General features: G+C 57.0%; 13 protein-coding genes across 13 annotated transcripts; 7 read left to right on the top strand and 6 right to left on the bottom strand.

Annotated features, from left to right (window-relative positions):
• Positions 1-207: 207 nt before the first annotated feature.
• Positions 208-2,086, top strand: K452DRAFT_296822 (uncharacterized protein; the record flags this gene model as incomplete). The annotated part of the gene is made up of 2 exons (XM_033541954.1): positions 208-1,043; positions 1,975-2,086. 2 exons carry the CDS (start codon positions 208-210, stop codon positions 2,084-2,086), a joined length of 948 nt encoding a protein of 315 aa, XP_033399561.1.
• Positions 1,873-3,170, bottom strand: K452DRAFT_247322 (uncharacterized protein). The gene is made up of 2 exons (XM_033538052.1): positions 3,022-3,170; positions 1,873-2,819 (listed from the first exon to the last, which is right to left on the bottom strand). The coding sequence occupies exons 1-2, from the start codon at positions 3,080-3,082 to the stop codon at positions 2,317-2,319; spliced, it is 564 nt and encodes a 187-aa protein (XP_033399562.1). The 5' UTR covers positions 3,083-3,170; the 3' UTR covers positions 1,873-2,316.
• A 315-nt stretch (positions 3,171-3,485) lies between these two features.
• K452DRAFT_285889 (uncharacterized protein) lies at positions 3,486-4,395 on the bottom strand. Its single transcript, XM_033540182.1, has one exon. The coding sequence runs from the start codon at positions 4,339-4,341 to the stop codon at positions 3,547-3,549; it is 795 nt and encodes a 264-aa protein (XP_033399563.1). The 5' UTR covers positions 4,342-4,395; the 3' UTR covers positions 3,486-3,546.
• Positions 4,396-4,715: 320 nt separating this feature from the next.
• On the top strand, positions 4,716-5,962 carry K452DRAFT_285890 (uncharacterized protein). The gene is made up of 4 exons (XM_033540183.1): positions 4,716-5,009; positions 5,117-5,205; positions 5,258-5,408; positions 5,498-5,962. Exons 1-4 carry the CDS (start codon positions 4,730-4,732, stop codon positions 5,677-5,679), a joined length of 702 nt encoding a protein of 233 aa, XP_033399564.1. The 5' UTR covers positions 4,716-4,729; the 3' UTR covers positions 5,680-5,962.
• A 164-nt stretch (positions 5,963-6,126) lies between these two features.
• K452DRAFT_285892 (uncharacterized protein) lies at positions 6,127-7,479 on the top strand. Its single transcript, XM_033540184.1, has 6 exons — positions 6,127-6,274; positions 6,364-6,403; positions 6,608-6,735; positions 6,817-6,920; positions 7,006-7,155; positions 7,229-7,479. Exons 1-6 carry the CDS (start codon positions 6,202-6,204, stop codon positions 7,373-7,375), a joined length of 642 nt encoding a protein of 213 aa, XP_033399565.1. The 5' UTR covers positions 6,127-6,201; the 3' UTR covers positions 7,376-7,479.
• Positions 7,480-7,689: 210 nt separating this feature from the next.
• On the bottom strand, positions 7,690-8,145 carry K452DRAFT_224438 (uncharacterized protein; the record flags this gene model as incomplete). The annotated part of the gene is made up of 2 exons (XM_033536687.1): positions 7,690-7,783; positions 7,847-8,145. The coding sequence occupies 2 exons, from the start codon at positions 8,143-8,145 to the stop codon at positions 7,690-7,692; spliced, it is 393 nt and encodes a 130-aa protein (XP_033399566.1).
• Positions 8,146-8,328: 183 nt separating this feature from the next.
• K452DRAFT_163397 (uncharacterized protein) lies at positions 8,329-9,972 on the top strand. Its single transcript, XM_033535695.1, has 5 exons — positions 8,329-8,625; positions 8,683-8,802; positions 8,854-9,177; positions 9,226-9,779; positions 9,830-9,972. Exons 1-5 carry the CDS (start codon positions 8,488-8,490, stop codon positions 9,918-9,920), a joined length of 1,227 nt encoding a protein of 408 aa, XP_033399567.1. The 5' UTR covers positions 8,329-8,487; the 3' UTR covers positions 9,921-9,972.
• Positions 9,973-12,749: 2,777 nt separating this feature from the next.
• On the top strand, positions 12,750-13,494 carry K452DRAFT_346492 (uncharacterized protein; the record flags this gene model as incomplete). The annotated part of the gene is made up of 1 exon (XM_033545471.1): positions 12,750-13,494. One exon carries the CDS (start codon positions 12,750-12,752, stop codon positions 13,260-13,262), a length of 513 nt encoding a protein of 170 aa, XP_033399568.1. The 3' UTR covers positions 13,263-13,494.
• On the top strand, positions 13,495-14,680 carry K452DRAFT_163406 (uncharacterized protein). Its single transcript, XM_033535696.1, has one exon. The coding sequence runs from the start codon at positions 13,726-13,728 to the stop codon at positions 14,365-14,367; it is 642 nt and encodes a 213-aa protein (XP_033399569.1). The 5' UTR covers positions 13,495-13,725; the 3' UTR covers positions 14,368-14,680.
• Positions 14,681-17,175: 2,495 nt separating this feature from the next.
• On the bottom strand, positions 17,176-17,786 carry K452DRAFT_163426 (uncharacterized protein). Its single transcript, XM_033535697.1, has one exon. It carries the CDS (start codon positions 17,551-17,553, stop codon positions 17,233-17,235), a length of 321 nt encoding a protein of 106 aa, XP_033399570.1. The 5' UTR covers positions 17,554-17,786; the 3' UTR covers positions 17,176-17,232.
• K452DRAFT_163505 (uncharacterized protein) lies at positions 17,570-18,652 on the top strand. Its single transcript, XM_033535700.1, has one exon. It carries the CDS (start codon positions 18,020-18,022, stop codon positions 18,569-18,571), a length of 552 nt encoding a protein of 183 aa, XP_033399571.1. The 5' UTR covers positions 17,570-18,019; the 3' UTR covers positions 18,572-18,652.
• Positions 18,653-19,985: 1,333 nt separating this feature from the next.
• On the bottom strand, positions 19,986-20,812 carry K452DRAFT_163455 (uncharacterized protein). The gene has a single exon (XM_033535698.1). It carries the CDS (start codon positions 20,604-20,606, stop codon positions 20,121-20,123), a length of 486 nt encoding a protein of 161 aa, XP_033399572.1. The 5' UTR covers positions 20,607-20,812; the 3' UTR covers positions 19,986-20,120.
• On the bottom strand, positions 20,553-22,149 carry K452DRAFT_268304 (uncharacterized protein). The gene is made up of 3 exons (XM_033538883.1): positions 21,939-22,149; positions 21,023-21,883; positions 20,553-20,959 (listed from the first exon to the last, which is right to left on the bottom strand). Exons 1-3 carry the CDS (start codon positions 22,046-22,048, stop codon positions 20,848-20,850), a joined length of 1,083 nt encoding a protein of 360 aa, XP_033399573.1. The 5' UTR covers positions 22,049-22,149; the 3' UTR covers positions 20,553-20,847.
• Positions 22,150-25,856: the final 3,707 nt, after the last annotated feature.

Consider the following 25,856-nt stretch of genomic DNA (forward strand, 5'->3'; position numbering starts at 1 on the left):
TTTTTTACGGTTTCGGATCCGACAGTGCTGCCCGCTGTTGTTTTCGCACAATCACGCTGCTTGAACGCCTACACCAAGCTAGCCATCATACTTATCGTCTCTCTGTACCGACCGTCCCGAGGCGGCGCAAGCAAGCAAGCAAGCAAGCCTGTCTTGTACATCTATCTATCCCTACCCCACGCAGCACAGCACAGTTCTCCGTCCAGCATGCCACGCCCCCGCGCCAGCCTCTCGGGCCTCAATGCTTTTGGGCAAGTAGACTGGGACGACGCCTTCAAAGTCGAGGTCAAGGCTCCGTGCAGCGAAGACGTAGCAGCGAAGGAGCAATACGGCTCTAACACCGCGGCCACAGCCAGCACAGCCAGCACAACCCCCTCTCCCCTCCAACCCAGATCCAGCTCCCCAACAACCCCACCCCAACCCTCCAGCCAAGGACAAGCCCTCCTCGCCTGGGCCACCACACCAAACATCCGCACCCCACGCGCCGCGCTCATAACCACCGTCCTCAGGAGCAGCGCAGAAGATGCCTCCCCGGGCCAGCTGCGCGCTGCGTGCTGCTGCTTGCGGGCGGAGGCGTGGGTGCGGGGGATGCTGGACCTGGGCTACGTGCCTGGGACCTGCACAGCAGGGCCCGCAACCTGCACGGCAGCAGGGGAGGAGAAGCCGAACCAGCAAGGTGCGTTCCCACCCGGCGCTACGGGCACGTTGAGGCCGCTGCCGGGGCTGCCGCGGGGTGCAAAGGGCTTTAGTGTTGAAGGGGGGGTGCGGGTGTTTAGGCCTGTGGGGTCGGGGTTGGGGAGGGGGGTTGTGGTGGTGGGGGAGGAGGGGGAGGACGTAGAGGAAAACGACGCAGACAACGAGGACGACAGGGACAACGAAGACGACAAAGAGGAGGAGAACGACACACCCTCCACCACTACCGCCGACCGGAGCACTGACATAGTCCCTACCAGCAAGCGCGAAAACCACGACAAGTGCGTGGTAAAAGAAAAAGAGGTTGACCGCGAGGACAGCGTCAGCAGCGTCAGCAGCTCTAGCGGAGAGTGCGGCTGTTTTAGTGGCTGTAGGGGTGCGGTTGTGTGGCTTGCGCTGGCGTTTGGGGCGGGGTGGCTGGTTGGGGCGTTGGGGGGTTAGATGTGGGGGGTGGTGGGGGTAGTTTGATGGTTTATACGCAGTGTTTATGTGTGGAGGGGTTGGCTTTCTGTGGCTTGGCTTAGGTGGAAGGGAGGAGGGGTCGGCCACTGCTGATATCTAAGCCCTACTCTATAATTGTGCTGTACTATACGGTAGATCCAGCAACCTAGCCACATAACTCCCAAGTAGGATAGAAGACTGAGACAAAACAAGATGAGAAGATATGGTGGCAACCCCCAAAACCCAAAACCCAAGCCCACTTACCACTTACCACTCACTTACCAAAAGCCACGCCCCTCCCACCCCCAGCGGCAGATAAACACAAACCGAATATTTAAATATCTAAGAAACGCATCACCCACCAGCGCTGCCGCGCACCAGCACCACCTCTCCCCACCCTCCCCGTGCTAGCAAAGCACAGCAAAGCACTGGCATCAGCGGAAAGCAGGCACGCACGCACATACGACCGTGTTAACTTCTGGGAGTACCCCCCTGAATCACATTGACTGTCGTCTGTCCGCCCAGTTGTCCTGGTAGCAGAGCATGGGCGAGGTGTGCACGCATGTGCTGATTTGTGAGTGAGCATTGGTGCTTTATAACGAGCAGTGTTGTGCAACAGTAAGTTGCAGTCAAGGCAGCGCAGCAGTACTCCTGCCTAGCCACCAAGTCGGCGGACGGCGTGTATCAGCAATAGCCCACAGCACGAGCACGCATTATGCGCTTCCAGGAAGAGGCAGTGAGGCGAAATGAAAAAATGAAACTGCATTATTGCTGTGAAGGCAAGACTGGACCGCGAATAAGCGCACTGTAATAACCTCCAGACAAACTAACGCAACGCAGTGATGAACGGGCAGGGTTGCATGCTACCACCATTACCGCCACCACCAGCAGCAGCACCAGTAGTGAAATTAACGCATGCATCGAAGAGGAGAGCAGCATGAAGAATGAGTAAACCACCACCAACCACGCAGAATGCCTCGTCGATAACATAACCTGAGCCCACTGACTTGACCCGACAAACCGCTGCGGGCTTGACGTGATTCCCACCGTGACCTACGCGTATGCTACTCCCCCAGTCGTCGCTGGTGACGCAGACTTTGACTTTGGCCCTTCACCACTCACCAACTCACTCGCTCGCTCGTCCACTCGCCCACTCTACCTCTACCTCTTCTTCTTCTTCTCTCAAGTCTGGACCTTGTGGTCGCCCTTGACAGCCTCCGCATACGTCGGCGGCGGCAGCGCATTACTCGCGCCCTCGCCACTCTCACCACCCGCATTCGCAGGAGGAAGCGGCGCCTTCGCAGGCGGCGCACCCGCGCCCGCAAACGCATTCTTCACGCCGCTCTGCTGCTGGCCGGGGAACTGGTGGCGGCTAGCACTGCCGGGCATGGGGGCAACACCACCATAAGTAGGCTGGCCATGGCTGCGATACTGCTGCTGAGCTCCAGACGAAGGTTGTTGTTGGCGGCCGCCAGCGTTGTTGTTGCCGCGCTGCACGTAGTAGTAGGTGACGGAGCCGTTGGCCTCGGGGTCGCTGGCCGCGACGCGCTCGTACTCGCTGTCGCTCGTGTCCGGGTACGTGTAGATGATGTACCAGGCGTGGAGGAGGCCGGGGAGGAGGCCGAGGCAGCACAGCGCGAGGTTGATGATGCTGTCGGCGCTGCAGATGCCGCGCTTGACCCAGACTGCGTGCGGGGTTGATGTGTTAGCTTTTGTTTTGTTTTTGTGCGCGGTTGGGCTTAAGGGGAGGGAGGCGTGATGCGTGCGGGTTGCGAGTTGCGAGCGAAGATGCGCGGTGGCGGTTCCCGCCGGTGATCGCGGGTGGAGTGAGGGCTGCTGCGATGTGGGGTCGGGCTGCAGGGCGTGCATGTGTGTGGATATACGTACCGGCGACGGGAGGGAAGAGCAGGGCCAGCAGGCCGAGGAAGAAGTCGCTGCCGCACATCATGAGGGTTCTGGTTTGTATGTGGGAGTAGAGGGTGCGCTTGACTCGGTGGTTTGGAGGTGGAAAGGCGAGATGCGGGCGCAGGTGCCCTTGCAGGGCTGGAGCTGGGGATGTCGCTGCGCCCGATGACGGAGTTTGTGGCTGTGCGCGCTACAAACCTTTGTGTGGCACGTGAGTGTTTGCGTGGCGGTGCTGACGGTGGCTCCTGTGAGGGAGTCGGCTCACGAGGGCCTTAGAATTATAACAACATCTTCCCCTTCGACTATTGCAGAGTGAATGCCTTGGCTTATCGCGGTTTCAAAGCAATGGTTAGAAGCATGCATTGTATGCCTAAGGCCTTAGCTGAGTATCAGAATGGGTAAGCCAGCCAGGTGAGGTAACGCTCAGTGTCCTGGTATACTATACCTAACAGCACCGCCAAATCCCACCCATTAGCAAGTAGGGAATGGAAAAGGCAGTCCTCTTTTCTACTCCGCCTTTTCGTAAACGACAACCCCGGTCAGCATATCCGGCTCAACCTCAATACCCGCCAGCACGCCCTTCGAATCCTCCCACGGTACATTGAACAGTCCCGAGTTAATACGGCACATCCTTACCTCAGCGGGAAATCCGGACTCTCTCCTGTTCCGGGCAATGCGTCTAAGGAGGTCTTCCATAGCCGGCTTCGTCTGGCGCAAGATCACCGCCGGGGCGTCTGCTCTTTTCCCGTGCCCGACACTGGTGAACAGGCAGCCGATGTAATGATCGCGCTGGCCATCGCGCGGAGAAATCAGTAAAGCTGTTCCAGGCTTGGCGCGCCCTTGTGCGCAGAATCCCCGGTAGAAGCTGAATGCTTTGGGGTACTTTTGCTTGAAGGCGAGGGCTATGCCGGCGCCCCAGGAGCCGATGCAGTTGCAGGCGTGGATGAGGACGGCATTGTCGGGGGCGTCAAAGATATCGCCGACAGTTTCCTTGATTAGCAGTCTTGGTGTCGTGCTGGGTGGAGGAGGAGGTGGTGGTGGTGAGGTGTTTTGCTTGTTAGTGTCAGGCTTGGTGCTTGCTTGGTCGTCAGTCGTTTTTTCGTCAGTCCTTTGCTGTTGCTGCTCATTGGTTGGCTCTGGAGCTGGTGAAGCTGGTGCATCTGTCTTTTGGTTGACCTGGGGCTTTTTGAGATAGCGTTGGGTAACCTTGTTGACGCGCTGTAGTATGATGGGGTCATTTCGCTCGTTGCCGTAGCTGTTGACTTGTTCTGAGGATGTCTTCAGCTTGCCGCCGACAGGCATCTTGAACAGCTTGTCCGATCCGGATGGCACGGGATTATGGAGAGTAGGGTCAATTGGGGTAAAAGGTCCGAGTCCGAGACTGGATAGTCAGTATAGGTAATAACCTAGGTGAGTGAGGTATGAAAGGTAGATGGGACTGTTTGCTTCTTGAAAATGGTTGGTAGTTAGTTGGTTGGTTGCTGTTGGTGGTCGCTCTTGCTGCTGTACCTAGATATACGTCCGTGCGCGGGTGCGCATCCAATCACGACGGGCGAAGTCAGCGATTCGGGCCCCGGGAGATTTCGCAGGCTTGAACGTCCTGCCATTGACACCATCGACCTCGACCTCGATCCCCATCCTCCGCAACCCCCCAACCCTCCCCTCATCGCCGCCAACCTCTCCACTCACCATGCCGGCTCTTACCACGACCGCCAGCTCGCTGGTCCGGGCCGCCGCGCGGACCCAATTGCCCGCCGTCCGCGCCTCCGCAACCGCGCTGCAAAAACGCTCCGAGTCGTCGGCCTCCTTCGACAGCCCCTTCAAGGGCGCTAAGACCACCAGCATCCCCACCAAGGCCTGGAAGAAGTACCGCAACAGCGGCGGCGAGACCGGCCAGAAGGTCTTCCAGTACTTCATGGTCGGCAGCATGGGTGCCATCACTGCCATGGGTGCCAAGAACACCGTCCAAGGTGGGTAATGTCCCAAGGAATCGGAGGGCGGCATTGGAAGATATGGCATTCAATGGGGGGTCTTGATGGATGGCATTCGGTTCAGCGGCTGATGCGACGCCCGGCAGACTTCCTCGTCAACATGTCCGCGTCCGCCGATGTCTTGGCCCAGGCCAAGGTTGAGATCGACCTCAGCGCCATCCCTGAGGGCAAGAACGTGAGTTTCGGCGATTCCGGCATGATTGTCGGCATACTAAACCAGGGCGCAGGTCATCATCAAGTGGCGTGGCAAGCCCGTCTTCATCCGCCACCGCACCGAGGGCGAGATCCAGGAGGCTGAGAACACCAAGTGGGAGGGCCTGAGGGACCCCCAGGCCGACTCCGACCGTGTCAAGAAGCCCGAGTGGTTGATTATGCTTGGTATGTGGAACCCCGCGTCCCGAAGCTCCGGTGGACCGGGAGCATCGGTTTTGGGGCGACGGACCGCGGCTAACAGTGGCGCGTTACAGGTGTCTGCACCCACCTTGGTTGTGTCCCCATTGGCGAGGCCGGCGACTTCGGCGGTTGGTTCTGCCCCTGCCACGGTTCCCACTACGACATCTCCGGCCGTGCCCGCAAGGGTCCTGCGCCGCTTAACCTCGAGATCCCCGAGTACGATTTCCCGGCTGAGGACAAGGTCATCATCGGTTAGAGCGGTTGCGATGCGAGCGATATCATGATTACAGCGTGGTAGACGGGTGAGGGATGAATCGGGTATTGTGTGTTGATAGTTGGGAAACGAAGAGGCCCTGGATCTTTCTCCAATCGTCCGTAATGCCCTGCTTGCGTTCTCCTCTTGGCATTTTATAGACCAGCGAGAGGCGGCGGAACAGTTGCATGTGTACAAATTTCTTTTGTTTAACGCTCTTGTATCTGTGCGACCGCTGCGAGAGTGTACAACATGAGATATGATTGTTATACATTTGGTTGCGCGGTGTGAGACAAGTTGAATTCATCGTTTATATCGAGCTGCTAGACGCCACAAGCTCAAATATGCTACCATAATCGTCTAGACCAGCAGTCGCAGCACACGAGCCAATCACAACGGGTGGTTGGGCCGCGAACCAACGACCCCGCGAGCGACGACGCTAAGATTTTCTGGCAGCAAACCACGCCGCGCACAATTTAGCCACGGGCTCGCAACACAGGACCGCCAGCGCGAGCGACGGACACGATGGTCTTGTACTTCACCAGCAACGTCGTCGCGCCGTCGGCCTTTATCTACGTCGGCAAGGATAAGGTCGAAAGTGCGCTTCTCTTCTCCCTGCCTGCTCCTAATGCGGCACTGCCTATACATACAAGGAAAGGTCGGTGTGCTGACATCGTGCTGCGCTAGATGAGGAGCTGATCAAGTATGGCTGGGAGGAGGACGTTTGGTGGGTTTTTTCTTGTCTCTTTTTCTCTTTCTCTCTCTCTTTTCACTTTCGCTATGTGGACACCCGTGTGTGGCGTTTACATATGCACTGCTGTCTCTTTCTCAAGTCACGTTCTCTAACGCCCGGAAAGGGTATGTATTCCACCATAAGTCCACAAAGATCCGTGTCTCCGAGTAGTCCGGCCAACATTTTGTCTGCTTCCTAGTTCCACGTCGACAATCTGTCTAGCGCGCATATCTACGTCCGCCTGCGGGACGGCGAGTCCTGGGACGATATTGACCAGGCCCTGCTTTGGGATTGCGCGCAGTTGACCAAGGCGAACTCGATCGAGGGTATGTTTCTTGCTTTGGCCCTTCTCGTGCCATATGCGGGCTTTGCTTTGGGTGTGTGAGGCTGAGCAATGGTTGTTGTAGGCAACAAGAAGGACAACGTCACTATTATCTACACGCCATGGTCTAACCTCAAGAAAGACGGCAGCATGGCTGTCGGTCAGGTTGGATTCCATAACCAGAAGAAGGTAATTTCTCCCGTTACGTTTGAAAGCCACCATATTTGATTTATCTGTCTGATCTCCTTCCCTAAACATTCTCACACCGCTCCAGGTCAAGAAGATCCTTGTTCCCCAGCGCGAAAACCCCATCATCAACCGTCTGAACAAGACCAAGGTCGAGAAGTACCCGGACCTTCGCCAGGAGCGTGAGGACAGGCAGAAGGAGCTGCGGCGCAAGGACCGCGCTGCGGTGCAGGAGCGGGTGGGTTATTCCGGGGGAATTCCCTAAAGCTTCAAACAAAATGCCTGTTTACTGACACGAATTTCGGCTGCAGAAAAAGGAAGAAGCTCGCGTGGCCAAGGAGCGCAAGGAGAAGGCTTGGCAGAGAGACCATGCGTACGACGATGTCCACAGCGAGGATCTTGTGGCAATGTCGAACAATCAGGACAGGGATGAGGACTTCTTGGATGATTTTATGTAGCGTGTGTCGGCCTGGACCATGCCAGTAACTTGCCACGGCGGTGCTCGGCAGGGTCTTTTTACTTCTTCATACTCGTAATGGCGATTGTTGACCAATTCCGCTTACAATGGCGACAAGGTCTCTGGAGGTGTACTGCCCTTACCACCGGTGGAGACTTGGACAACAAAGCTCCAGCTGGCTAGAACCAGGACCTGTTGTCGCAGATGTGCCTCTAACACCTGTGCTACCCTACTAATGGCGATCCCAATGACACGTCCGCTTCGTGTCAGAATGCAAGGGTATCTCAAGCTAGCAGTGTTCCTCCGCCAGCATTACTATATGCACATTCCCATGCTTTCGTTTAGCATATGAAGGGTATGGTTAAAGGGATCATAGGCGGTTCTTAAACACTTGACTTCATTTCGGTCCCTGTCCGAGGAGTATTAGCGTGATTGCAACAGATTAAGCACCACGTCGGCGTACCTGTTGGACTTTTGGTCCACCGTGTAGCGCGAACTCTGCTTGAACAGCCGCTCATGCCACCAAGTATGAATCAGGCTCTTTACTATACGGTGCTCGAGCCCTTTCTCGCGCGCAGCGCCGCGGAGGAACTCGAGGGTGTTGTCGATCTTCTGGCGGTCGTAGGCAGCCGGGGAGGTGCGGCGGAAGGCGAGACGGAGGTGGTCGCGCAAGGTGTAGCGGGCGGGCGCCGAGTACTGCACGGCGCGCAAAGCATGGGTGTAGAGTTGGCGGTAGGCCAGCAGGACCTCAGCCTTGGAGGGCGACGACATGGTGCAGCCAGCAGTGCTCGTCGGCTCGAGCAGAAGCACAAGCTCGCAAGCATGGAAGCAGCGACGAACGCGGAGTCCTGCCGAGGCTGGGCCTAGCGTGCTGACAGGGCTGGCCCAGACAGCCGAGTCGCAACCTATCATCCCAAGCGCGACCTGCGCACCTTGAACTCTTCATCCACTTCAGCTGCTTACGCCTCGCACCGTCAACGCGACAGTCCGGCTATACAAAGAGCTCTAGTGCACTCTCGTAGACTATATCAGCGACAGGCGACTGACGGTCTCTGATCGCTCCTCGTGTCCACTAACCTCACTTCCCAACAGCATGTGCTTGCAGTAGCCACCATGGTTCGAGTACAGAGTCGCGCCGCATCGGTGCACGCATCGAGGGCCCAAAGCAAGGCGGCCTCGCGCAGAAACAAGAAGCCTTACAAAGTCGTTTTTGAATCCGTCACGCAGGAAAAGAAGAAGCTGCGCTCCGCCGTCCGTCATTTCCGGTCTCTTTTCTCCATCTATTCTTAATTTTAACCGTTTCTCCAGGTTTCCTTCAATGACAGAGCTCCCCCCGGTTACACTTTCATCCCGGTCGGTTCGCCTGAGCTGACCGAACGATGCAAGGAGCTCTGCCGTCGTCGCGGGCTCGAAGTTCATATTGTTTCCGTATGCTCTCCTACTTCTTCTTCACCCGTTCCATGTTTCTCACCGTCATAGGCCAAGCCAACAAACAAGGCTGCCGTGGACCCGAACAAACTCGGCTATCATGTCCACAGGCTGGGATATCACTTCCCAAATGTGGTTGTCGATGAAGCCGTCGAGTGGCTTGATATCGACATCGCTCCCTCTCGCAAAAGCAATACCGATGGCTACACATCAAAGATTGCCCAAGGGCTTGAGAGTGCCGGTCGCAAACTGGGCATGGCTCAGAATGCGTCTGCGGAGCAGACCGAGCAACAAATCAGTATTACTATGAAGGACCTTTTCCCAAAAATCCCGGAAAAGGCTCTGAAGGCCATCGTCAAGCACGCCTTCCGGAAGGTAAGAGACTTTCATGTGTTAGTTGGCAGGGTGTTAAAATTCTCGCAGGGTTCAGATAGGGTAGGTTCTTCAGATCTCCCTCTCGCGCGAAAGGTGCAACTTGCAGTGCTCGCCCATGTCAGGCATAAGTACACCGACTATGACAAGATGCTCAAGGAGAGAAGCTGGCACGAAGCTCGTGCCACTGTTGAAGGAAAGTGTTTGGACAAGCTACTAGAATGGCGTGGCGAGAACGACGACGGCAAGATTGAGATGGAGGACGAGTTCCGCGAAGTTATCATCCTTGATGACGACGAAGAAGACGGCTATGAAACTACTAGCGGCTCGGATCACGACTCCAGGGAAGCCAGCGTTGAGATCATCTCCAGCCAAGCGACTGCACGTGAGCTTGAGGCCCCAGAGCCTCCCGAGTCGGACTGGATGAGGACACATTACAGAGCCTATGGGCATCGGCTTGGAATCCCACAAATCCTTCGACCACGACAGCCTACTAGAAAGAGGGCAGCTTCTCCACTGTATCCTCAGCCTCCACCATATGTTACGGATTCAGGCCATACGGTTGCTCATACCAGGCCGCTGACCGAAGAATCCCGCTATGCCAGGTATGGTGAAATTGTTTGTCATTGGGTTGCTCTTAGCTAACAGGAGAAAGGCCTCTGGGTCCTCCACCAGATGCGCGTCTGCTCGCAGCAGGTGGGCGTATCCATTACGATGTGAGTTGGATGCAAGCGGCAGAAAGCTAATGGCTAAATCTTCAACCCTGCCCTGCTATGGTGCAGCTAACACTGGTAACTAGGTTCCACAGTCACCTCGTGTCTACCCTCACCAGGAAGCACGCCTGCTGCCTCATGAGACCAACCCATTTATGCGGGTTGTGCGCTCTGGACCCGAACACCCACCTCGGATACCCATATCACACAGCCAGCCTATTGTCCAAACCCCCGACAGACGTCCAGTAACTAACCAGACACGTGAACTTGATGGTCGCCCTCTTGGACCTGAGGATGAGGTTATACCTTCCATTGAAAAGGATGATCCCACTTCTTCAACACAGCTTGCCGGATATGTTCGCGGCAGTGAATCCCCGATAAAGCGACAAAGGCTCGAGTACATATCTCTTCAGGAACGCACGCTCATGCAAGCTGAAATGGAGGGCTCGAAGAAGTTTGCCCCGTCCGATCAGTACCGCGCAAGAGATGATGTGCCCCGCAGGCAGCCATCGCGCATGGAGGTTATTGACCTAACAAGCAGCCCGAGAGACCCAACAAGCGCTCAAAATGCACGTGCTGGTTATGCTTCGCGACCCCGGACAACTGTTGGACCCAGTCAACAATTTGCTCCTCGTGTTTACTCGACAGGCGACAATATGCAGGGACTCGTTCGGACCGAGCCAGTGCCTTACCGTCGCTTTGATGCAGAACCAGCGGCAAGTCGCCCGCTCACTGCCTCTCGGCCAATGGTTGCACAACGTTACGCAGAGCCTGTAGCTCCCGGTTATGCTTCTCCTACCAACGGTCAGTTCGTTGAGGCTAGAGAAGCAGAACGTGACAGATATCGCGGTCCAGAGCGCGATGGCCCTGGATCAGGCCAGTACAACAGAAATCCCGATGCTGTTCCTACAACGGCATCAGGCTCTCGCCTTACTGATGGACAGGTCCACCAAAGACCCCTTCCGCCCAAACGCAACTCCGGCGGAGAGCTAGTCGAGATGCAGAAGCGCGAGTGGCGCCAATTTGTTAGGGGAGAGGAGGGATTTTCGCCCCGTTCTGAGCCCCGACAGGCTGAAGTACGTGGGTACCATACTGATCACAGTCACTCGGTCGATCCTCGACAGAGAGTCCACCAGCCCCTTCCGCTCGAGCGGCGTCGCGACATGCCGACATTCGCCGGGTATCCATACACCGTGAAAAGCCCAGTCAAACAGCGTTACGATGATGTTATCGTCATCAGTGACAGCCCCACCCGTCCACAGGCTGCAGCTCCGAGTGTGCGTTACTCGATGGCACGTGGACATCCCATCGGCTACGCTTCAACGTAGCAATATGCGCGTACGGGCAGGGTAACTGCAAAGTAAGCCTTCTGTCAGCTTATTGCCGGGTGTTGCGCTAGTCGACATCTTCGAATGCAGGTACTTGCCGCCGAGCTAGTACTACAACCATCGCAACGACAATCGCAAACCGAACATCCTTTGTCTGCGCGAGACTACGCTTGTTTACTTTCACCACAACGCCCGGTAAGGTGTTCCCTTTCTAGACCATTCCAGGTCCGTCCAGTTTTTAATGCGAAGCAGTAAAAAATTTTTCTTCAACCGGACACATTTTCCTGCACGCACATACTTCCCTTTCTCGTATATAATGTTTCAGCACCACGCCCGAGTTCAGCTACACGTCTTTAACTGGATACCATGCCGCGCCGGAACGCGGTCATTGCAAGGAGTTCAGGAGTGTCTTATGCGAGTCAACTTGCAATGGTTTCGGACGGTGTCGCGGACGGTTTTACGACCCAGTGTGGGCGAGATGAAAGATTTTAACAGGGATTTGCTGGCCAGAGCACTGCTCTGCAATCCGCGAGACTGGGCGGCTCGTACTGCACACTGACTGGTATTGTTTGATGGTTGGCTTTGTTTGTATGGATGATGGAGGAAGTGGGATCGTAATATGGATATCAAAGGACCAGGAGTATGGAGATGAACAAAGAAATGCCACCGTCAGTTGTGTATTCTTGAACATGTTCTTTGTCATGGAGTGTGAGGACAGACAGCTTCTCTGTAGGGAACGGGAGGGTGCTGGATGTCATGCCTCGGGCCCTGCCGCACGTGGTCGTGGTCAAACGAAGACTACCTAGGACAGGTTCTGGAGACACGGGTAGCACCACACAACTTGAATCACTGACGCTAACTAGGCCTCATCTCACGTGTAAGAGTGAGCTTGCCTCACACACTCTGGATCTTTCTTAACATCACCTTTACATACAAACTATCATCTACAGTGCCAGAAGAAGGCATCGACATACCTGTCTCCATGATAGCCGTACCAGTGACGTCCTGCGGCGACCGCGGAATCGCGCATCTGCGCGACGAAATCCGCAGACAGTTGTGGGTATTCGAATGCTCTCGGATAACGGCTATATGGATACCAGGGACCTTTCTCTGCTGATGATGCGGTCATTGAGCATGTAGGTATGTGTGCTCGAGAAGAAATGCTCCGACGAGCTGGCTGCAAACTTCTGATGTCAACGTTCAGGCCGCGGAGCGCGCTGTTGAGGAGCCTGAGGAAAGAGCCACAAAAACATGAGTATGCACGCCAGAAGCTACTACCCTTTTTGTCCCTTCCGCAAAAGGACATCCCAAACAATGGCATTATGCGCGAACGTCGACTATTGTCTCCTCAGAGATTCCTATCCAACTCTGCAACGCGGTCGTATATATACTGGCCTTGTACCCTGACTGTATCACTATACCAAACCACTCGACACGATCACATCGAGCACAGTAATCTTGCCTCAACGATTCACGACCAGGTAAGTGCTTAGACGTTTTCTTACCCCATCATCTCAGCATTTTCGCATACAGTATGTCTGGTACCATGTCTACTGCTCAAGCTAACGTGCTTGTCAACAGCGAGGAGTTCTTAGAGAATGCCGTCCGAGCCACGGCGGAGAAGCTGCAGGAGCTTGCAAAGGAGGAGGACGAGGGAAAGGGCTTCTGCACCATCTGTAGAGAGCGAGCCACCCTTGCGGACTGGCCCATTCACCTCCCCACATGCAATCACATCTTCTGCATGGATTGCATCGGCGGATGGGCGAGAAACTCGAATAAGTGCCCCAACTGCCGGGCGATTTTGTACGAGTCTCCTCCTCCGCCTCCCGTGTCAAACACCGATAATAACGCGGCCGTCGCCGTAGCCGTCGCCACAGCCCTCGCCGGCACTACGGACAACGACGATGTCGTACTTCGATGGGATACCTTCGCCGACGGGGAGTGGGTTAACGGCATGTTCGTCCCTTCGTACCCCGGCCCTATTGGCTGGCCAGATGACTCCCCCGGCACGCAAGCGGAGGGTGTCTGGGATCATGTAGGCGACTGAGGGTGAGGAGATTGTGGCTAGAGGTGGGTATGGGGTTTGTGGAGGATTGGTAGGATAGTGAGTAGGGGGGTTGGATGACCGGGCGTTGTAGGCAGGCTTTTTGGTCTATTCCTTGGCCGTTTGGATAATTTCGCTTCGTCTTCTTACCTGGGTTGGATAGGCTCTGTAACGCAATGCCGATAGCCTTTTTTCTGCGGCTCCCTGTTTCCTGACTTCTACTTTAGCATGTCCGAACCCCCAGGCTGTAGGTAGTCTTCTTAATTCCGTCCACTCCCTTGCTCTTTTAGAACAAAACCTAGAAAAAAACATTTTCAACCCATCTTTTACATGCACAGTGACCACAAAACGTATCTTCTTACAACAGTGAAACAGTATACTCACCACCACCAACTAAGCACATCACCACGACATACAATCAAATACCCTAATCTATAAGTACTACCTCTTACCTAGCCCGTTGCTTATGTACTGCTCTTCGAGGCATAGCGTGAAGGTAGCGAACAAGCTAAAACCTGCTAAAGCGGCAGAACATAGCACGCTATTCTTCCAATATTCCCACCGGCTACCGCAAGTTTCTGTCTCCCCAACCAATGACAAAAGTAAACGCAAACACAACCCTAACAAAGTGAAAAAGGAAATGGCGATGGACAGGCAGTATGGCGGGCAAAGAGGAAGAATGCAAAAAACCGGAAAAAGCAAAGATGAAAAAAATAAATCCAATAAAAAAAAAATATTAAACAAGAAACGCATAATCCCGAGAATAAAAAAAAATCCTCACGGCGCAGAAGCCAAAACCACACACACACGCGTGAAGAACCGCAGTCCCCAGCAGCCAAACCAATCACAAGCACCCCAATCAAATCAAACGTCCAGTACACACCCTCGCCTACCGGCTACCTTCTCCCTCCCTGTCCTCCACCCCACCCATTTACCCACTCACGCTCACCCTCCCCCCCTCCCTACTCGACCCGACCCAACCCGGCGCACCCTCCACCCCGCCCCTCCCTGTCCTGTCCTCAATTTACCCGGCGCTTCTCCCCCCCCCCCCCCACCCAGGGCAAGCGCGACCAAAACAGCCGGCACAGCCGAGACTAAAAAACCCTAAACCACACCACCACCACTACCAGCAGCAGGCAAGCACATGGACAGGTGCGTAGCCGAGGGCCCGAGGCAGAGGGGGGCGGTTCCCCGCTTTGCATAGCCGGCGTGCCCGGGGTGTGGGTGTGCGGCTGGGCGTGCATGGTGGCGTTTTGGTGCGTGGTGTGGGTGCGTGGGTGCGTGGGTGCGTGGGTGCGTGGGTGCGTGGGTGCGTGGGTGCGTGTGGAAGGTGGGTTGGTGCTGGACGTGGTGGGTGTGGGAGTGAATGGTTTTTGATGTAGTAAGTTAACTGAGCGGAATCGGAGAGAGAAAGAGAGGAAGATATATAAGAGGGAAGGCGACAATATGAGCGCGCTCTGCTCTGCTCCGGCTCTGCTCTGCTTTGGCCTACCTACTATTGTACACCACTTTTTCACTTAGCTAAAATCCCGTGCTTGGTTACTTAAATAGCCAGCCCTTCAGTATCGCTGCCCTACTGTACGACAGACACACTAAGCCCAAATCCAAGCCGAAGCACAAGCACAAGCACACTCAAGCATAAACCCAGCCAACGGTCAACGCCGTTCCGCTGCATTGCGGCGCAGTATTGTAGCAGCAGCAGCGGCCCCACCACTAAGCACTACCACGGCAAGCTAGCTAGTCCGTACTGCCCCAAGTGCTGTGCCGTACAGGACTACGTACATGCGGCGCAGGCCCAGCCCACACAGTACGGATCCGTACCTACTACGTAGGAGCAGAAAAAAAAAGTGGAGACTGGAACGCAAGCGCGCTACAATATTGTATGTGCAAGCGAGGCAGCGGCGCAGCAGTGCAGCGGAGCGAGGAACCGTCTGCGGCTGTGTGCTGCGGGCTGCGGGTGCTTGAGCCGCTGTCGAGACGCGGGATGAGTCGGAGCGTGGGGGTGGGGTGATGTGTGTATGCGAGAAAGCGAGAGAGAGAGAGGGGGGGGAGGGAGAGTAATGGTTAATGGAAGAGGGAGGGAGGGAGGTGTTGGTGTGCGGACTGTCTACGTGTGTAGAGGACTTACTGTGTCTATCTACTACGCAGGTAGTTACGCACGATAGAAATGGCAGCATGGAATAGAGGAGTTCGGGGCGGGAATAACGGCGAGGGTTGACGGGAATGCCTTAGGGAGGTTGGAGGGAAGTCTTGACTTCGCACGAACTGTCCTGCAACGGCAGCAGGCGCAACTCCGACGCCAAAACCTTACTGAGCAGACAGGCAGGCAGACAAACCCCCCATTGCACCCCTCACCACCACCACCAGCAAAGCACACACGCCGCTCCCCTCCCCCCACGCGCTCCATAACTGCCGAACCCGCAAGGAACCGCCAGGACCGCAAGGACCGCAAGCAAGGAACACGAGGAACCCGCCCACAGGGACCGCCCGCAGGGACCGCAGGGACCGTCAGCAGGGAGAGCAGGGAACGAGAGTGCAGCCACTAGCCAGCAGGTAAACGTAAACGAGCAGCCGCCAAGCCCAGACGAGGGGTATAGCGCGCGCATCTTATAGGCGCGGCGGGGGCCCACCCCAGAAGCGGCTGCCGGCACAAAGGTCGAACTGCTCGTGTAGTCCGCGCCCCGCTGCTTGTGGTGTGGCTGTTGTTGGACTATGACTGGGACTAGGCGGCTGCGTGGGTGTGGTGTGGTGGGTGGGAGTGGCGTGGCTTGTTGTCTCGGTTGTTGCTATTCTGCTGGCGCTGCTGCTGGCACTGTGTGTGTGGATGATTCAGTGAGTGAGCGCGACATCCTTTCCCTGTGACTGCCCTTTCGCCCCTCCTCCCCTCCTCCCTCTGCTACTCACCTGTCTACCACATATCTGCATACCCAGTACACACCTTCTACACACCCAAAACAAGCGGCTCTGCCGACGTGCGCACCCAGAAGGACGCTCCACCTCACCTCGCTTGCACACTCCGCCCACTATGTCCGTACTCCGTAGTCCATACTCCTTCCCAGAAGCACCAGCAGCACACCATCACGCGACGCCAGGCAGATCAACCTGCACAGTACTCCATACCTATGTAAATCAGCACGCCCGCGTCGCGCCGCGTCGCGTCGCCGCAAGCGAAGCTACATACGTACGTACCTACGTAGTATGGAATATGGAAGCAGCGGAGCCACCTCCAGAGAGAGTAACTACGTAGTAAGGAGTAAGGAGTGCGTGGGTGCGCGGGTAGACGCTCTAGAAGAGCACTCTACACCACACAGCACACACCACGGACCCCCCCACCTACTCCACGCACGCAACCTCATCGCCCGCACACGCACACCCACGGCGCGGCCCGCGATCAGCACCGCGCTGATCGAGCGTGCGTGCGGGTACCGAAAAGGGGCGTGAGCGGTGCCGAGGTCCTCGGTGCGAATAGAGTAGAAGGGGTGTCTAGGCAAGGAGGGCATTCGTGGAGGACAGAGGATAACCCGCGCATGTGAAGGGGTGAAGGAGTGGTGGCGAGGAAGGCCGAAGTGCTGGGTAATGTAATTATGACGATGGATTGCTGGGTTGGCTTGCTTGCTTGCTTGCTTTGGCAGTGTATTTTTGTTGTGTGTTTGTGCTGTACAGTACGCACCTACCTACCTCTCGCGCGAACGATGAGCGAACGAACGAATGAGCGAAGGAAGGGAGAAGGAAGAAGGAACGAACAAACGGGAACGCTCCCCCGCGGCCGCCCCTCCCCTCCTCCCCTCCCTGAGAGCAATCACGATCGCCAGCCCAGGATCGGATCGAACGGGACGAGCACGCACTCCGCACGTACGTAATACGCCGAAGCACGTACATACAATCGTACTCATCCACTATTGTATTGTAAATGGTTAGTGAGCAGCGCGCGAGCGATCGGCCGCAAATAGCGCCTTCATCTATTTCTGTTGTGTTATTTCCGTGGGCAGCGTGCGTGCGTAACTACGTGGTCTGCATATTGTATACAATACAATAATAGGGAGGGGCCGCACTGCGTCGGAGGGATAGCCGGTCTGCACGGCTGGCTGGTTAGCTGGCTGGTTGGTCGGTGGTTGCTCACTTGCTCTGTCTTGTGTCCGTGACTCTGACTCTCATCTGCGGATCTAAGCGTAATAACATCATTCAATCCAAAGCAGCGGTCTCGCAGTGGGGAACGGGAGAGCGGCGTGCGCAGACGGCAGTGAGGAGAAGAAGAAGAAGAAGAAGAAGAAGGAGAAGGAGGAGGACCAGGCATAGCTACCTAGCTAGCAACACTGTACCTACACAGCAACCGCGTGCCGTCCCACTCGCACTCGTCCTTTTCCTTTTCCCCGCCAACCAAACCCCCGTCTCAGCCACGCGAGAGCACACGGCACGCACGCACGCACACGGCCCCAGCCCGGCGGGGAAAAGCAATCCGACACAAGTACTCCGTAGTTAGTGGCAAGCAAGCAGTCAATCAGCCAACTTGACTAGCGAGCGCACGGGAACGCGCCTCCGCCCGTTGGGCTAGGCGCCTATGTACAATAGAGCGGCGCCGGGGACGTGCTGGCGGGTACGAAGAAGCAAAGAGCGAAAACAAAACGCGAGAAAACGAACGGAGAGAAAAAGAAAAGAAAAGAAAAGAAAGCGTAAACCCCGCCGCCCCAACGGCCGGTGCGAAAAGAAAAAACAGAAGATGAGGAGGCGAGCGCATTGGATTGGTGCTGCCGCTGCGCGGGATGGCAATGGCATGCTTTTTTGCGCAAGACAAGGCATGCATGGGGGCGCGCCTCCCTGTCGCTCGGGTCCTTCTCACCATGACATGTGTCTTGGTGCTCAGCTTTGTCGCATCTTGCCTTGTCGTGCGTATCTTGCCGCCGACCGTGGCCACGGGAGGAGAGTCGTTACTCGTTGGTCTCACCTACTGTAGCAGCCAGCCAACCAACCCTCGCACACCCACACACATGCTTTCTCTCTCTCACCCAGCCAGCCACCCAGCTGGCCAGCCAAACGCGCACACACACGCGCGCACACGCACACGCATGCGCACACGCCGCTTCAGCCGCAACCATGGCCATGGCCGTCGCCATGGCGGACGGCGCCCGAAAACCGGGGTCCATCCGCAGCAGCTATGTACATACAAACGACACCCCCAAGACGCGCGCTCGGCCGCCTTGCCCATTGCGGCGGTGATGGGCTCGCTGTGCTTCTACATAGTGGCCTCATGCTTAATTAGCCCGTACAATACGTGCCGCTCCACCGCGCGCGGGTATTGTATCGTACAATATTGATACGATAGCGGGCGCGGAGGTATAGCTCACGGGCCTCTCTCTCGTCCGTTGACGTTGTCTTTTTTCTTTTGTTGGTGGTGCCTAGGTGCCGACGTCCGCTAGGGTTTGTATAGTACTTGGACTTGGGTGCGGATCTATTTGCTGCGGCCGTGATTTGCGCAATGCGCGGCCGGCCGTGGTGCCGCCTCCGCGCTGGCGTGCAGTGTGCACCTAGTACAATACCTAGCTTTCGTCTGTCTTGTGCTGCTGCTGCGGAGCTTACTGCCCAGTGCCCACCTAGGCAGGTTCCGTCCGTACTCGTACACACCCACCCACCTACGCTGTACTGTAGGAAGATGCGCTAGCGGAAAGCAAAAAGCGCTGACACGCCATCCCATGTCCGGCTGTCGTGCGTCCTGCGTCTGAGGTGTCTGGCCTTGTGTCGCTGCCTAGGAGTCGTTGCTAGGTTGTACGTCTCTCCCTGTACGTCTCTCTCTGCCGAGCCGAGCCGACCCGACCCTTGCCAGCCGCTTACCTATGACGGACGGCTCACTGGATCGTGTCCGTTCTGCGTTAGCCATTGCTTTTACTTTCTTACCTTTTTTACTTTCATCCTTTATGCATTTTCCTTTTTCCTTTTTCCTTTTTCCTTTTTCCTGTCTTTTTTTTATTGTTTTTATTTTTATTATTTTTATTATTTTTATTTTTTGTTTCTTCGTTTTTGCTTTTTAGCCCATTCGAACTTCGGGCATGCGTCTGGGGTTGCACGGCGGGTAGTGGGGTTGGCAAGCGAGCGAGCGAGGGTGCGGGGGTGGTTGGTTGGGTGGGTGGATGCGTTTGGGTGGGTGCGTTTGAGTGCTGCACGCGCGTGCGGGCGGGTGTGTGCGTGAGTGAGTGAGTGAGTGAGGAAGTGATGATGAGAGGTAGGTGGTGATGGTGGTGATGCCCGCTCAGCGATTAAGCTCGGCTCATCCACCAGCACCACAAGCAGTCGCACCACCACACCCCACCCCAGCAGTACATACAGCACAATACTTACCTACCTACCCATCCACACATACACACACACACATCACCCCCCTCTACCGACCCGATCCAACCCAACACGCAGGACAAGGCAAGGCAAAGGCAAGACAACAGCACACGCGCCAGCGATCCCCCACGCACCCACGCCTCGACCCTACTCCTAGGTACCTACGTACCACGTACGCTCCCTTACCACCTCGGCGGGCCACGCTGCAGGCCGTTGCGGCGGCGGCGACGACGGCAGTAGCGGTAGTTAGTGGTACGAGTACATAGCGATGGCGGCATTAGCAGCAGCGCCAGCGCCAGAGCCAGCGGCTCGAGCCACCCGCCACCCCTCGTGGCACGCCCGCCAGGGCTTGAAGGGCAGGATAGGGCAAGACGAGGCAAAACAAAGCAAAGCAAAGCAAAGCAAAGCAAAGCAAAGCAAAGCAAAGCAAGGTATGTAGGCAAGGCAAGGCAAGGCAGGGCAGGGCAGGGCAGGGCACCGAACACAGATAGGTACTCTAGGAAGGGCATTCCAAGGGCAGGGCAAAGCGGGCGGTCGTCAGTCGGCATAACTTACGCTAGCCCAAACGGGCAGGCGCCCAAGCGCGCCCGCTCCATTGGCTGTCCGCCCGCCGCAGCCAGAATGACGTCGGCGCAGTGCGACCGTGGCGGCTTGCCTTGCCTGGCTTGGCTGGGTTGGGCTGCCCTGCAATTGCCGGACAGGGACAGGGCATGGCGTGAGCAGAATGCCACCACCAGCGGCAACGCAGCTTTTGGGCAAGTTGCCGCTGCCGCCGCCGGAGAAGGGGTGGGGTGAGATGGGTGACATAGATAGGTAGATGATGATGATGGGATTAGGGTTGCTTGTTGCTTGCTTGCTATGTGCCCCGTCAGTAGGCAGGCACAAGACGCGCGAGAAGAATGGAAATGCAGTTCGGTGGGATGTGTGCTTGTGTGGGGATCGATGCTGGGAGGGCATTTGCATTCGACCAAAAAAAAAAAAAAAAAAAGTCAGGGTACCGGTGACCGTTTGCAGGGCCACCATCCGTGCCCCCTATCAACCTCAATTCCTTTCTCTTTCTCACTAAACTTTCCAAAAAATACCCCTTATCCTCCGTGCCTTTGGCGAAAGGTATCAAACGGATGCATTCCCGAAGTGACTAAAGTGACCTTGCTTGCTTGCTTGCTTGCTTGCTTGCTTGCTTGCTTGCTTGCTGTGAATGGATATGCAGCAAAGGAAAAGGAAATCATTATGAGGTGTTTCATCATGCTGCCATGCTGCAGCCTTAGGCCGACGTGGCCGACTCCCCGGGTGTATCTTCCATCATGAAGCGCGCGAGCTTTTCCTCCACAGCCCGGAGCGTCTCCGGATCGGGTTCCTTCTTGATCTTCTTGGGCCTGTAGGGGGTGGCGCGTTAGCACGAATTCGGACAAGCAATTAAGGTGTTGGGGAAAGCTTACGGGAGACGAGTGCAGGTAGGGCAGCGTTCGTGTCCGCAGTTGGCGCATTCTTTAGACTTGTCCACAAAGAACGTGTCGCAATCCTCGCATTGCCAGCGCACCCGCATGCGCGGCTTCCTCCACGTACGTTCCGGCTTGGGCTGGCGGTGCACCTCTGGCTCGGATTCGGATTCGGAAGCCGGGGCGTCACCTGGGTAACCGTCGGGCCACTTCTTCTTCTTGGCAGGGTCGCGGGGGCACTTGGTGCAGCGCGTGTGCGAACAGCCGGTGCAAACGGTGGCGGTGGGAGGAATGAACAGGTCGCCACACTTGTGGCAGGTTCGGCGGACACGCTGCTTGGGAGGACGGCGCTCGAGGTCGGGGCCGCCGGTGCGGCTCTTGATCGTCAGGTACTCGGGCTTCTTGGCGGGCTTCGCAGCGGCGGTCTTCTCGGGCGTCTTGGTAGTGGCGGCGGCGGCGCTGGTCTCGGGTTCCTTGCCCTTCTTCTTGATCGGGTAGCGCGGGCACTTCTTGCAGCGCGTGTGTTCGCACTTCTGGCAAACGCGGTCGGCGCCAAACGTCGTCATGCAGCGGTGACATTGGCGGTGGACGCGCATGCGGATCGGCTTCTCGACGCGCTGCACATTGTCGTTGGCGGCGCCGGTCGTGATCCACTCGTGCGCCTCGAGAGTGAGGCCGTACTTGGCGAAGAGGGCGCGGGCACGCTCCTGCTGGGCGGCGCTGCGCTGGTAAGCGGTTTGGCCGGTGGTGGAGGTGACGGGCTTGGACTCGGGCTTGGGCTTGGACTCGACGGCTTGGGCAGAGGCTTGGGCTTGGGTGGGCTTGGGGGCCTGGGCTTGGGCGGTGGGTTTCTTGGAGTCGCTGGGGGCCAAAGTGTTAGATTTTGTTGTTATTGTTGTTGGATCGGCATGCTCACCTGGCAGAAGAAGAGTCCTTGGTCGAGTCCTTGCGCTTCAGGACGGTGCGCAGACGCTTGACATACTTGCCAATGCTCTGGCGACGGTCGTCCGGGCCGGGGGAACTCATGGCTTAGGTTTGTTGGTTGTGGGGAAAAAGTAAGGGTGCAGCAGTAATATATACGGGTCGGTGCAGCACCCAGGGGAGCGGACGGGTGGTCGGAGGGGGGAGAGCTGGCGTTATCACTTGCGCTGCTTGGGTAGGCGAGCCGGGGCCCTGAGAGGCTTTAACCAGAGGAACCGGCGGGCTGGGAGCGAACGGGCCGGCTTGCCCTCTCCACTTGCGGAATTGCCAGGATGTTTGCCCTCGTCGCCACTCCTTCTTCAGGGAGCGGACGGACATGTCGCCTTCTCTTTGACTGCCGGCATACTCCCGTCCACACTCCCTTGCCTACCTACTCGACTCCCCTTATCCACCCTTCCACCAGAGAGCCCGTCCGCCTGGGAGTGCGAGGGGGGGGGGCCAAGCAGTGGGGTATCGCACAGGGGTCGGCCTGGCGCGAGCTCGCCAAGTCGCCTTGAGCGTCTCAAAACTTTACCCACGACGACGGAGCCGGGTCTCTCATACGAGTGGCTTGCCGCATGATTCAGCCCCGGCTGTCTTTACGCGCCCCCTCTCTCTCTATACAAAGAAACAAAATAAAAAAAATATATACTTAACTACGGATCCGTACCTGCTGCATCATGGCGCCTCGCATCGCAATCACCGCCAATCTCACATGCCTCGGGTCTCCTGTCGACTTGTCCACCCACTCGAATGGCACGCCTTCCGACCGACCCCCCCCCCCCCCCCCATTTATTGTATTGTACAATATTGATGAAAGCCTTCGCTCGTCGTCGAGACCGGACCCTGTTTCAGGAGCGAGTCGTAGTAGTTCGGCAGATGGTGAGTGATGACGAAGGCTCAAGAAACAGCATCCGACAGCAGCAAATCCCCCGGCCCAAAGCGGCAGCAGCCCCGACGGAGCGGGCATTAGGCGCGGTGCTTGCCGGCTTGGCCCAGCCGTTCCCGCGTCTGGACTCATCTCGCGACGCGAACCCCAGCCCAGCCTGCCACGTCGTCGTCGTCGCCGTCGCCAACGGAGCGGAACCTCGCATCAAAAAGCAAAGGGAGCCGTGGGAGCGATCGCCCCGCCCCTTCCGCCGCCGCGACGAGGCCCAAGCCGTGCCCTGCTCCCGCTCCCGCAAGATTAGTGCGCCTCTCTCTCTCTGCGAGCCCCGCTGATCCCCTGCCCGAAGCGTACGGGCGTACTATCGACTGGTTAATGCCCAACTGGTTTATACCTCATGGCCTAATAACTCGGCCTCCCAGCCGTCGGGAGTCGGGAGTCCCGACAAGCTTTGCGGAAGCGGCCGCTGCCAATCCCGCCGCGCCAGAGCAGAGCCGCGTCCTGCTCCCCGGACCCTGGACTGGGCTCCGCTCGACATCCCGCATGCAGCAAAGACTCCTTGGACGGCGGCCTCGGGCCGGGGGCGCCGCGGTGATTGTCAGCTGATGTGGCCCTGCCTGAGCCTCACACCCCCTCTCGCTCGGCAGCGCGCGTAGTTGGATATTGTCTTGTAGCAGGGCCACCGTGCATGGCCGTCCTCTCTGTAGACGAAGCATTGCGCTGTTTTCCATGTGTCCCAGGCGAAAGGGCCCAGCCGGACATATTGGCCGTGTTAAATCCGGCGCCAGGCTGTCGGGGAAGGGCGGGCGGTCGCGGCTGCCGGCGGCGCGGGCTGGTGGGAGCGCGGGGAGGAAGCGGCAGGAACGCGGAGGTGGCGAGTTGCCCGCCCTTCCCAGCCAGGAAACTCGCTGTGGGTTGTGGGTTTTGGCTAGCTGGACGCCTGGCCGCCTGATGATGAATGCATCAGATGAGAGAGCTGAGAGGGGGGGTGTTCGTACCGTTCAGGACGCGCCTGCGGGAACCGTGGGCCCGCCGATCCCAGGGTCGTGAATTCTGCTTATGCACGCCCGCCCGCTCTCTCGGTCGACCCATGCAAGACCTCGCATTTCCTTCCAACAAGCCATCACCCATCACCACCACCATCACCACCCCATCACGACAACTGTGATTTGCATTACCTACCAGCCGAAAGCCGTCCGAGTTATTTTTCTTCTCGCCTCGTCGCTCGATCGCCATGCGCGCGCGACAGGGTCAGGACGTGTCTGGTCATAATGGCTCCACCGCCCTCCCCACCGGAGAGCTTTTGCTCCAATGGGCCGCTCCCCGGGGCGGCAAATCAATACGTCGGGCTGTTGATCTCAGATGTTCTGGGCACATCAGCTGGTATGCAGGCTGCTGGTAACACGCAACTTTCACATTAGCCCATCGAGATCCATCGATCCCACGAGACGGTCAGAACAGCGAAGCAAGCCAAGAGGGCGCAGAGCATTTCCGACGCATGCATGCATGCATGATGGCCTGCCGGCACTCGGGTGGCACGTCTACGCGCCAGCACGGCGCGGGTAGGTACATGTACAACGGAGCAGCTTGTCGCCCAAGACCTAGACCCAGCCCGGAACGCTCGCTGTCCGCTGGCTCGAGCGGCTCTTCAAACCGGATGGTCGAGCTGTGCTCCCGGCTACTTATGTCTCGTGAACAAGTAGTTACCATCGTGGGCCGGGCCGCGCAGACCAACCGGGAACGAATGAGAAGTGGCAATGTGGAGAAGGTGATTTCCGCAGTCCAACGGCTCTCCCGCACTTAGTCGGGGTACGAGCGCTCTGATTTCCAGTTAGTCAAAGAACGGTTATTCCTGGTTGTGACGCAGGTGCCGGATGGCCTTGAGCCCGTCGCCGGATGCTCCTCCGAGCCGTGTTCGACGCCTGTTCCGGCCAACTCCCTGTCGTCGTTCAATTGCAATGGCAAGCCTGAACAACGGCTTCCTTAACCAACCGGTCAACTCTGCGAAAACTTTTCACTTGTTCCCTGTTGTCACCGGTCAAACTACAGGGGCGGTCAGAATTAGTTCCCTTTCTTACAAATCGCCAGCATCAACACGGCCAGTCAATCCCAAATCACAATATCGGAAGCCACACCTGGTTCCGAGCCATGGCACGAACCATGCACCGATTGACACCTCCATTGACATCCAAGGTCTAGTAGGTGATACTATTGCCAGCAAGTAGGGGAAGCTACCGACGATAAAAAAAAAAAAATCTCAACCTGCTAAAGACATAGCCGACATCAAGATCACCTATAAGACGACAGCAACAAAAGACCAGGTAACCCCCGCCAAGCAAAACACCAGCCGCAAGCACCATCGCAAGCACCCCATGCCAATCTCATTCTAGAACGCAGCCCATAACCCCATCCAGAAAATTCCTCGCCTATATCCACACTCCTAATCACAAGGCGACTCACACGCACCTCGCCCCTCTCATTTACTCCGGCCACAAATCCGCCATGATCCCAGCCACAACAACAACCACCGTCCTTAGCTACTAGGAGCTGCTACAGACTAACAAGGCGCTGAAACCCTGCCTTGCAGCGCACATGCCTGCCTGGGTGCCTGCTGCTGCTGTGGCTATAATCCATCGGCGCCACGTCCCGACGCCACGCCCGTAGATCTTAGCGCGCATCTTAAGATTCCCGCCAAAGCAACCTCTTTCCGTGAGGCTGGGAAACGCGTCCGCCTTGCGATTGTCGCGGTGGTAGCGGTGCGATCGGCTGTAACTACATAGGATCGGCAGCGGCAGCAACAGTAGCAGTAGTAGTTGTTGTGGTGGTGGTAGTTAGTGCTGGCAGTAGCGCAACAACCGCATCCCTCTCCCTCTCCCCATCCAACCAGGGAACCAGGCAATCACACATCTCCCACACTACTCTCATATTACTCCACTCCTCCATACCAGTACCCATACCCAGGCACAGCACGCCAGCACACCAGCACGC

Source organism: Aplosporella prunicola (genome assembly GCF_010093885.1).
Source record: "Aplosporella prunicola CBS 121167 unplaced genomic scaffold K452scaffold_8, whole genome shotgun sequence".
NCBI classification, from domain to species: domain Eukaryota; kingdom Fungi; phylum Ascomycota; class Dothideomycetes; order Botryosphaeriales; family Aplosporellaceae; genus Aplosporella; species Aplosporella prunicola.